The sequence below is a fragment of the Barbatula barbatula genome (assembly GCF_947034865.1).
Source record: "Barbatula barbatula genome assembly, chromosome: 18".
In the NCBI taxonomy this organism is placed as follows: Eukaryota; Metazoa; Chordata; class Actinopteri; order Cypriniformes; family Nemacheilidae; genus Barbatula; species Barbatula barbatula.
Genome location: NC_136781.1, coordinates 13,339,519 through 13,351,866, shown reverse-complemented (window position 1 = coordinate 13,351,866; position 12,348 = coordinate 13,339,519). Strand labels below are relative to the sequence as shown.

The 12,348-nt window shown below is 37.2% G+C and overlaps 1 protein-coding gene across 1 annotated transcript; it reads right to left on the bottom strand.

The window, feature by feature from the left end:
* Positions 1-4,671: 4,671 nt before the first annotated feature.
* Positions 4,672-12,253, bottom strand: emx3 (empty spiracles homeobox 3). The gene is made up of 3 exons (XM_079480637.1): positions 11,473-12,253; positions 6,642-6,826; positions 4,672-5,834 (listed from the first exon to the last, which is right to left on the bottom strand). The coding sequence occupies exons 1-3, from the start codon at positions 11,819-11,821 to the stop codon at positions 5,667-5,669; spliced, it is 702 nt and encodes a 233-aa protein (XP_079336763.1). The 5' UTR covers positions 11,822-12,253; the 3' UTR covers positions 4,672-5,666.
* Between the last annotated feature and the right edge of the window lie 95 nt (positions 12,254-12,348).

Genomic DNA, 12,348 nt, shown 5'->3' with positions numbered 1-12,348 from the left:
CCACAAGAGATATACATATATACATCAGTATAGAATAAGCTGGATTGATTGACTGATTTGTCTTTGGATCGATTTATTTTAACTAATTTATCAGACAAAATTGCATTTTATCAAACACCCTCCCCAATAAATATAAGTTACATTATTTCATTAACAAATTAAATCTCTTTAATATGTACTTCATTCTCTGGTAGCAGCTGATTCTTTGTATAGGCACCTGGCTTTATGTAGATTTAGCATACGCAACACCGGAAAACATTCGTTTTTTAATATGATGTGTAATGATATGCATCTTTATTATATTTTCACATCATATTTTCATTATCTGTATGATGTAGACGAAATCTCTGAAGGTGCAAAGACTCAGTTGCCCGCGTCTTGCTTGCGTAATCTTCCTTTTGGCACACAAAGCATGATTACTGCCACCCGCAGGACAAACGGTGCACCCAAAATTGCCTGGTTTTGGTGGAATACGATTCCAGATTTACCCCCTAGAACCGCCCTGGTCATCACAGGCCTTTATACTTCATGCCTTGTGTGTGGTTTTTATTGAGGTGCAAAGATACTAGTAACATTTGTCACATGTTGCACGCTTCCGCACTTCCTCCACACATGATTCATGAGCATAAAGGATGTTAATATAAAAAATGTAAGTATTTAAAATACTTTACAATTTTGTGTTTGTGAGCATTCTGACCTTTCGAAGCTTTTGTTCGAGGAACAAAGGTACCTGCATTTTTTCATAGACGTTCTGACATGTGACTGACAAGATTTATATCTAGAAGCACTGATTGCTATTCCTTTAAACGGTCTTGCCGTCCCTGTCCATTCAGCGCACTATTAACTGATGTTCCTGTGTAATTACTCTGTCTGTGTGTTTTACAAACATCCAGAATCACACAATGGAAACTGGTGTTTTCAAAAAAGCAAAGCAGCTTGTCTGCAGTAATTTAAATGTTTGCAATCAAAACAGAAATCTTTTACTGACTGTTTTGGCTATACAAAGAAGGCTCGCCAATCAAAATAGGTTTTCAAATGCACTTTGTCTTGCAAACTCAGAAGCAATTTGATGTAACCTCCAATTTGATTTATCCCCGAGTTTGGGGGGGATCGGCAACAGTCATTGTGCCTAAATTAAAGCTCCAAACACTGATTCACAAAAACAATCAATTACCCTTCTAGACTTGACTGGAAGTACCCTGTAATTGGGTGGCTGCTTTCCTTTTCTCAGTGCCCTGCAGCCAATCGGTGCAGACCAAACAGGTGGCAGCAGAGGAAACAAGCTCTTCCAGTCCATAAAACTGGCTAACTAGCCCCTGAATGTTGCCAGCCTATAATTATCATATCATTTGGGTTGTAAATCACACAGCTTCTTGTCATGGTATCATCAGACGCAGCACTTTTACGCAGCAAATCGCACCAAAAAAGTTGGAAGAAAGAAAAAAGTCAACGGATAGCAACAGTTTGTGTCTTATCCCTAACAAGAAACCATTTCCATCTCAATCATACTTTGACGTCGGGTTGCAGGCAAGGTATAAATTAGCACCTGTCTGAGATATTGTCCATAGGCAGAAGGCATGGCCCTTCCTACATGTACATTGCACAAAAAAACACAAATTTAGACTTCCTCCATCTCAAGTTGAAACATCCCCAGTTCCAGCATACACACCCACATACCAAATTACTATCCTGTCATCAAATGATAGCCCATAAGCAAGGATACACATTTTTATAAGCCCTTTGTCCATCATATCCCTTCGGCTAAGTAATGAATCATTAAGTTTGGTTGCCGAACCCATCTTTCTTAGGCTTGCTAAATAAATATGCTAAATACACCATTAACTTTCATTGCTCTCGTAATCACGACAAGTCATATACTAATAGCGACATGTTTACCACTCGCATGGTTATTCAGATGATTTTATGAATACTTGTAATTAAAACACACACACCATTAAAGAGTGACACTGTTTATAGGCTGACTAAGGTACTGTATGTTCTCACCCTCTAAACACATGGTAATTGCTCAGCTGCAGTTGATACAGCCACAAATGAGGCAAATGAGTCACCGATAGAAAAATAGGCAACCAATATTTTTTTTCCATAATTTCCAACAACCAAGCAACAAAGTAAATGTATTAAAATTTCTAGTTTTGACATGACATTAATCATTAAATGATGTTCAAGCAAATCTCATACAAAACATACAAAGATGAAATTCTTTTCAAAAAGTCAAAGTCAAAGCACTACTTTTTAAAAAGAGTATGATATTTGTTTTCTTATTCAGTTGTTAGTATTAATTACTAGTTAAATGTTTTTGATTGTTAAAAGCTAAACAGAAGCAGAAAAGTCAACAAAAGCTGTATTTTAAGATATTTTATATATTTATAAAAATTATTTCCTGAAGTTATTTATAAAGAGTTCATTTGCAAACATCTTCAAAAATCATGTTTTATGTTTTTTATTGTGTTATCTGGCTGTCAAATGATTAATCGCATCCAACAAAAATATATATATGTTTAAAAACTATGAAACATCTAGATGTATTACATATATACATTTTTATATTTCTCTCGAATATACTGTATCCATTGATATGTATGTGTTTAAAATACAAAATGAATATGCACAGTACACAGACATATCTCATATGTAAACACAAACTTTTATTTTGGATGTGATTAATCGCGATTAATCATTGGACAGCCGTAATATATATATATATATATATATATATATATATATATTTTAGTTATAACTTCATCACAACAACCCAACTATAGTTTAAATGATATTAGTTGGAATGCACAATAAAAACTTTGTTGTTTAAACTCTGGTTTACGCTGAATGATTCAAACTCTACAGGGAGAGCCCTACAACCTTGGTAAACTTTAATAACTTTTAATAAACTTAAATATAATAATTTTACCATTTTCGAATTAAATCGAAATTTAAGAAATGAAGTCACAGTAATTAGAAACAGCTAAAGTCATAGTTTTGAGCAACATCTAAAGTCATAGTTTTGAGTAAGTAAAGCAAAAGAAATCAGTGGAGCGCTTCACTCCTGGCACTGATCCAGATCAAATTACTGCAAGTTAGATGAATTATTTCACTTAACATAGTTGGGAAACATCACAGACTGCTCTCTACACCTACATGCTTTCAACCATCTGTTCTTTTGTTTACACCTCTTCATATCCATGGCAACAACATGGGGGCAGGTAGCTAGTCGGAAATATTTGTAAGTAACATAGCCCTCATGAGATTAATGAGCATTTGTTTTAAGAAATTCAGAGGTATTCTTAGATCGAATCAATGATTTTTAGCTTATTAAACATATTAAACCGTGATACCAACTTGCTTTCTTGATGGAAGCAATATGTCAATAGAAATAATTGTACACTTTATACGGCTAATTTTTCATTAAGGTGTTTACTGGGTTGTAGGTCAATGTAATTGAATTTTGCGTCATATCTTTGTTTAATCAACATGGCTTTGCCACGTTTTGTGTTATCTGGAACTTCATAGTATGTGTTTAGCTTAAATACGGTAACGTCCCGTCTTTCACTGTTCGTACAGGCCGAGGGTGGATATTTTACATACACAAACACCGTGATTTCATAGGTTATGTTACATTGTGTAGTTTGGCTACTCACAGGTCATTTGTTAGAAGTAATTCACAATCATTTTTGCTTTTATTTCAATCGCATTTTAGATTTTGTACAATGGACACCTCTCGGCTTGATATACATAGTGTCATATGTACAAGCTGGTGTGCTGGCGATTTGCATCTGAACCTTAACAATAACTACTCTGTTCAACGTAAAAACATGCAACTGAAAACTGATCTAAATACAAGCCCGTCTGAAACAACAGAAACACTCTTGTTTATGCTAGAAGTCTGTGAGAGAGTTGTGTTTTTCATGTGGTGGGTGTTTCAGTTTAAATTAAGCCTATTATATTTCTCCTAAGTGTTGCGGCAGACATGTGTGTGTTTTTGTATTTCAGAAGTGTTGTTTCCTGGGGATTCTTTCCTTCAATTAAAGCATGTATGAGTTTATTCCTACATTATCTTTCAGTTTATATGCATATCGACCGATAATGAGGCTTTGTATTAATGTCTGTGTGAACTAAGGTGACGGAATGTTGCGTATTTAATATATTTATATCAGTGTGGGCCTTGATGATTAACAGGTGTAAATTACAATACAAAGGTGACATTGGTTCGTTTTTACAGCTTGAAACTTCTGAAGACTGATATATAGATACACGTTATTTATATGATGTTTTTACAATGTGGTTTGCAGATAAGTGAACAGTGAAATGCTACAGTTTAAATAAAACAAACAAGGAAATATTTTCAAATGTTATGGTGACAACTCCAATGAAAGTGATTGTTTTGTTTATAAATTGGTTGTGGTGTGACATCCAAAAACGTTGATGTTTGTATTTAGTTGTTAGAGGATTTGTGGGAATGTAGCTATTCAATTATTGGACAGATTTCTGACTAATGATAGCTTTCTGTTTCTGTTCTAACTTGCCCTAAAACACCATTCACTCCTCAATAAGCACCTGTTCTGAATAATATCATATTATTGTTCCTGTTTGTAAAATGTTCTATATAAAAAATGATATGCAAAACACACAATAAAAAAAGTCCAAAGAATAATTAGGTTAAAGTTTTTTATTATCTAACAGTTTGCAGAAAAAGGTTAAACACATAACAAAATTTGTGAACAATGAAGGCAAACGGATAAGATTGCAGTGCTTACCACCTTAATGAAAACCCCCCCAAAAAAAAAATCTGCTATGAAGTGCTACAAACCATTCTGGGTCTTAGAGGTTAGACTGCAGTTATTTTCTCTTTTCTTAGTCGTGTGAGTGTAGGAAGAAAATATTTAAGTTTCTCTAGCTCGCAGACTCAAGAGCCACTGCGATGTCAAAATTATAAAAACAAGGAAAGAAAAATAATGTTCACACAAAACAGCATGGAAAATCTTCAGTGATGTAAGCTTTTACCCATATGTAAAATACAAAATACAATTTTGGGTTCGGAGCTCAAATGCATAGAAACAAATGTTCATTCAGAATAAATAGAACCATTTTGAATGTTAAACTGCACTAGTGATACTCTAAAAAGACAAACCTATCTGGCTGTGAGGTTTTTAACCACCTTGAGTTTTCCTTAAAGTTTTACTTAGATGAGCGATATTTCAATTACTGGGCTGACCAGTCATTGTTAGTCATTGTGGTCTGTGATAATCTGTACCAATCTGATATTAAAAAACATCTAGTGGTGTGTTTATTTATTATTATTTGTATCACCCAACATACTACAATATAATAGAAATGTTTTGACTGATAGTAACAGGTGACAATAAAAAAAGGTAGAAAAATGTCTTCATTGCTCTAAGATGGAATGAGATCCAAATGAAGAGGTCCTTGTGTATTGCATACAGAAGTCTTACAATCAAGTCTTTAAAAGCAGTTCAGCCGTTGGCATCCTATGTTCTGTTGTGCACGATCAGAAGTCACAGTTAGCCAACTGCATAGTTCTGACTCATTTCCTTAGTTTACAAGTCGAGTTCAAGAAATGTGTTTTTTCTGAGTTGTAGAGATCCACCATCACGATCGATGGTTTATTACTCAACAGAGGCTGTTTAATATCAGTCTTCAGAAATGACGTCAATGTCCTCGGAGCTGCCCTGCTGAGTGGCTACCCGCCAGCGACTCACATGCTGGTTGCCTTTTCTTTTCTGCTGAGAATCTGGTGACTCTTCCTCCAGCTTCTGTCTCTTGTGCTTGGTTCTTCTGTTTTGGAACCAGACCTTCACCTTAACAAGAGAAAAACAGAAACACTGTTTTAGTTTAACAGGTAATAGACAGCAAAATAGTGCCGAGGAAATATAAAGAAAAAGCTAACTTCATGGTGCGTGTTTATTCCGTTTATTTCTGCTTAAAAAAAATATGCGCAGTGAAAATTAAGAACTTTTCTAAAAAGTTGGAAAGCATTTCTCAAATGTATCTGATTATTATTTTACTATATTTAAACATTTTAATTACCAATAAACATAAATTACATATAGTCTCTCTGCGTTGTTATTGTATATACAATGGGGTCCAAAAGTCTAAGACCATTATTTAAGTTCAAATTTTATACTAACAATTATCCCTTAAAATTTATAAAATTGTTAAAAGATGATCTAAAGAAATGAAATAAGTCACACATTCAAGTTCATGTGCAAAAACGTTATCCACTTTACGCCACCGCGGTTTGAGAATGTCCCGCCCCAGAAACTGTGCATAATATTTTTGTTATGTCTTTTACATCATATATTTCAAAGGAGACTTATCAGACGTCATGGACCCCACGATATGTCACAACAGCTATTGCTCAAGGTTAACAATCCTGAACACGTATACAAAGCCGATTGTGAAATAAACCAATAAACCCATGCTGAACGTATTTATCTGGTCTATCCCAAGGCGATGCGTGACAAATGACTTCCGTCCTATGAGGAAACTCTGTCAGAGGCCTAGATGAGCATACTGTCTGTGTGCTCACATCCCGCAGTGTCAGCGATCTCAGTGTGGTGGAATGCAGCCGTAGGGAGTGACCCTGATGCCTCTGGCTCCCTTACCTGTGTTTCTGTCAGGCACAACACGTTGGCCAGCTGCTTCCGCTCGGTACCCACCACGTAATGATTCTTCTCAAAGGCATGTTCCAGCCGTAGCAACTGCGATGGGGAGAAGGCCGTACGGATGCGCTTAGGCTTGCGGGAGAAGGGCCCGTGTAGCAGGAGGTTTTCTGGGCTACTATCCTCACCTGGAGAGGAGGAGGAGGAAGATGTTAGTGAGGCAGAATGAGATAACAAAAACACATTTACAAGATTTTATAAAGAATCTAAAATAGATTGATCAGTGCATCCCTATCCTATGGCAACGATTACATTTATATTTTCAAATACAGCCAAGTGAAAGATTAGGAGACCATTTCAAAATAAAAGTAAAATCATTTTAAAACGACCATTTGTATGGGTTCAGGTAAGATAATATTTTTTTCTGTTTGCGTTTATTTGCACAAAATGAAAACTGGAGAAACAGGTCAAAATATCAGATACGATGCTGTGTATTTTTGCAGACTAAATAATGCAAAGAAAACAAGTTCATATATTCACTTTAAAGCAATACAACGGTATTTGTACATGACTTTGTACATTTTTATCACAGTTTTCATGTGTGTTGTCATGCTTTCAGTCTTACACATTGCTGTTGTATGACTTTATGTCACTCCTGAGGTTTGATTTTATTGAGATTCAACAGACACTGGACTGGAAAGACCACAATACATTCTAGAAATGAACTGCTGATTAAATGAAAATTTGGAATGGTCTTTTACATTTTTAGTGGCTGTATATTCATTAGCATTTACATTCATTTGTTAACATGCACATCCATCCAAGCAGGATTGCGTGTCCTAATTGAGAGCAACATGAGTTGATTTGAATAATTCCACATTGGTTTCATACACGAGTGATGTGAAGTGCGTTCGCACCTCATCATTCAGACCAACTGAAGCTTTCTGTGCATTCAAAGAAAAGTCTTTAATCTTCGGTCCCCGTATGTGGCATTATGCTGATTTTCATACAAATATAGGGCTTTGACATATCGCTCTTGAATCACAGATAAACATCCAAGGTCAAGGGCGCAAAACAATTGAAATGAATATATTAATTGTCAGTTAAGCAAATCTAAATCCCCTACATTTGGTCTGATTTAATTCAACGTGCGGCAATAGTAAAATATTGTCTTTATCGGTTTTGGGGCAAGCGTGATGTTTGCTTCACCACAGATGACATCTGCACGGAAGAATACATTTGCCGTTTATTGCAAACAGACGAAACGATGAAAACATTTTTCATAAACAAATGGATGTGTAATTTACGTGACCACTGCAGTGTTTGGAGAGCCAAGCTTGAAAGGAAATTCAAAAAGAAGATGACCGCAATCACGTATAAACAAAATGATCTTTCGCAGCGGTTACAGTGTGGATTGTATAGAGCGCAGAAGTGACAGACCATGATCTTTTGTGAATGAAAACTAACCAATATGTGTCAACGTTCGCATCAGGTGTGCAACCGCAAATGTACATCAGTAACATGCAAACTCCTTCCAATAGATGTTTGTCTCAACAACGACAGGTTATCACAGCATCAACTGTCTGAATTTATGAATGTGGCTGCATGGTTCGTGTCCAAACTCGGGCCTTCAAGATGCCTAGACTGCCAGTGTTAATTGTTAAAAACTGAAAGTTTTAGTACAATTTAATACATTCAGTCAACCAGGAATACTTTCAGACATAATCATAATAAATCGTCCAACCACAAATTTAGATTGCCTACCAGATTGCAACCAATAAAATTTCAGTTCACAAGAACCCATTCAAATGTTAACACTGATCTTCAAAGGAAACACGATGATGTACCAATTCCCTACACAAAGGATTACTAATGGCATCACCAGAAGATGAAAAGAGGATTAGAATGAGGTTCCTTGGACTTTAAGTCTCTTTAAAAACTCCGAAACCAACCCTTCATCTGCAGACAATAGCTTTGAACTAACTCCTTTCTGAAGTGTATAAATCCATCACACAGAAGCCGTGCATCATAAAAGTCGTCATCAGACGTGAATTTCTACTCTTCCTAATGTGAAAAAGACAAACGTCTGTGTCCAACTGGAACATTGAAGGTGTTTGTTTGTATGGGCTACTTCGGTAAAAGCCTTCAATAACAGACTTCTTAAAGGTCCCAATTAAGCACGCTCTTTACTTCCATTTTAGTAAAAGGTGCATATTTTCTGTCACGGGACTGTCATTGACAACTGCTTTCAGCTGGCGTGCTGAAAACGCTTTGAAGAACCAGAGGCAAAAACAATGTAGGGATCTCTGAGCAGAAACGGGAGCGGTAGGGTGGAAGAATGTAAATAATGACTTTGACGCAACTTGAAGGTGTTGAAAAGCACTCCTTAAACCTTTCTCAAGGTGCACTGAGCGCCAAACCAACCAAAAACGACCTCACCGTCAACGGTTAAAAACTTCGACTTCACTCCGCCTAAGAAAAATGATCAAGATCTTATTTTGGAACACTCAGCTCTGCAGCCGTACTCTCGGTCTGGCATCATCACCATGTGTCGCATCACCTCCGAGTCTCTCGAGAGAGGTGGTGGATCAGACTAGCAGGCCAGAACATTGACGGAGACTCGAGCCTCCTGAAGAGCCGGGAGACCCTCCGGGGGTTTGGACTCAAACACACACTGGCCTATCCAAGTCAAGAAAGCCCCCGACGTGAGGAAAAGGGAACCAGATGGCACCCAGATCAGCTTTACTACCATTCCCTTGGCACAAACAAGCTTGGTCTTGTCAGTGCAGTTCTCATTAGAAGCAGGGAGATGGGTGATCTGTAGTGGGAAATAAAGACACTGCAGCCTTTGGTCTCTTCTACAGACTGAATGCACTCAGTCACGTTGCCTCTTAAATCTGAAGATGATCTTTCTGCATGGCTCAACAAAAAATTTAAATAAGGCCTCAAAAAAGGTAAAAGCAGCAAAGTGCAATGACACCCGGATATATCCGGAACCTCACTGTTTTTTATTGTCACCTGAGAACGTAACGCATTAGCACAATGACGTCTGATCTAGACTGTCTGACCCCTCTCTTCTGTTTTTACCAGCACCGTAATCTGTTTAACGCACCCAAAACACTCTGCTCATGTACAACAGCAGGCCGCTCTGGGATCCTGTTTACCTTGTCCCGCATGACGGATCTGAGGACGGGGACTCATCTCTTTCCCCTTCAGGAAGTGCTAAGAGTTAAAACCCATGCACACATTAGCGTGGACAAAAAAGTGACACCCTACTCGATAGGGGATCCTTTCCCACCCAATCCCCTCCGCTGTATTTAGTCTTGTCTAAACAGTAGTTTCCTAGGTTATTGGACACCTTCAGTGAGTGGATCTGTTCTGCGTGTAAACAAAAGAGGCTCTATCTGAACCCCGGATCTGAGTAATAGTGACAACAACCTCTGACTTCCACCAATTACCTACGTAATGCCCCCGAGGACTGTGGTATAGCTCAGCACCCTAAATGCACACCTAATGTGGCTGGGCTTTCCATCACAGACATCCAATGAGTTAATAAGCAAGAGCAGCCTGAGCTATTGATGCTGCTTTAACAAATTGCCTGGTAAATAGGGCCACACAATATCAATTACACTTTTCAAAGGATTTGGGATTTTTTCCCTTTCATTTTTGCTGTAGTTATGATGAAATTGACAATGTTGTATATATACAGCTACCTTTTAACATTTTTAACAGGAAATGTTTGTTGTTTTGTACAATATGTCGTTATTATAAACGTTTGCATTATCGTAATTTTTTATTTTAAAAGTTGACCAGCCATGTTCTCTTTAAAAAAAACTTGCCAACAAAGAGGAAAGTTTCCGGTAGCACACTGACCACACATAAAACCCCCAGATTTTAAATCTGTAATCATAATTATTTTAACTTATCGACATTATGTAAAGTAATGTAATATAATTTATTACGTTTTGTGTACACGTGTGTTTATTTAAACTGATAATAGTGTAAAAAATGGTGCATCTGTAAGTAAAAAATATTAACATTTTCTCCTTTAAATATTACATTTCAAATTGTGAACATTTGTATAGGCTAAATAAAAATCTTTACATTCTAAAAAGTTGAATTCATCTAAATGTTCACGGTTAATGAAGAAAACTAATTTATAAACAGCAGTTAAGTCTCCTCAATTATCAGCTTATATCGAAAAGCATAGATAATTTTATTGATGAATCGCGTACATTCATCTGGACAGTAACAACTGAAAAATGTTAGGCAAAAATGAAAACCGTTTTAATGTGACTGAATATTCCGCTTCTCTATTATGTGAACAATTGTGGTCAAGAACAATAAGTCTTCCTTCTGACCCAACAATAATATTTATTTAAGAATTATTTGCAGCTTGGGTTTGTTATTTGGTTATTTAGATAATAATGTACTCCTTAAATTAAATTTTAATAACGGAGAAATCTCTGTTGCAGAGTATGATTTGCATTCTTCAAAGTAAATAATCGAAAAAAGCTAAACAAAATAATAATAATAATAAAGAAAAATAAACAATATAACTGAGCGACATAGTAGATATGTCCCGTACGCGTCAAATTAACAATATTTAAAAACGATTACGACAACATTTTACAAACAATATGGGCAAGTAAGTACTGAAGTAAGTATAAATAACCATTCTTAAAACATGTTGAATATTTTCGTTTTTATCCAAACGTTAAAGCGCGTTAAATTGTCAGTCTTTTCTGAACTTTATATAGCGTGAATTATTTTCAATGTTTATTTTCTCTCAATTCCAACAAAATTGACAAGAGTTCATCAAACTGTCGCTTACCTTGGAACCGGTGTCCGAGATATCTGTTCCTCAGTACCCAGGGGTAGAAGTTCAAAGTGTCCCTCTGATGAGGACTGAAGAAAGGCTGTGTGGGAATCTGAAGGTGCCGCAGAGACAGGCCAGAGTTGGTGGAATGAGAGGTCGGGTCTGTGAACATCATCTCCGGGCTGCTGCTGTACAGTGATCTGCCTGAGTTCTGGAAGCAGCTCCCAAAGGGCGATGGATGGATGGATTCAGAAAATCTCAAAGCCGTGGGTCTGATGGGCTCATCCGCGGCAGCGCTTGGCGAATTTGCGTCTTTGCCCACGAGAGATTCGATCGTGAAGCACTTCTTGTTGTGCTGGAACATTGTGATCAGCTATGAAAATACTCAGTTAAATAAAAAAGACAGATGCTTATACAGGTGAGGCTCGGGTGACCTCGGGATTCACTCTGAAGCCGATGATGGGATGAACACACGTTTGACAAACCCACAAAAAATAATTCTTACATTGCCATAGTCCCTCCACAATCCATAACTTCATAAGGTTCCTTTGCTCTGTGAATCTCGTGGGTTGCAATATAACTCCAAAGCTGGAAATAGAGACGAGTTCAGATTCTGTCAGTTTCCAGGCTTGAGTGATTGCAGTTATAGCCTACTGAAATCAACTCAGTGTTCTTCTCACGCTTTTCTGAATGAACCTAATAAACCGTCAGCTGTGTCTCTGTGGTCCGTTGCGTATATGAAGCGGGCATCAGTTTCGGCGCTGCGAGGTCTTATGATCGATGATCCGTCAGCTTTTGACTTGTCATGAGCCAACTTCTATACCTGCTCGCAGATCTGCGAGCGAGAGGTGTGGTGCGCATGCGCACAAGTACAGGCGCTAACAGTAAATC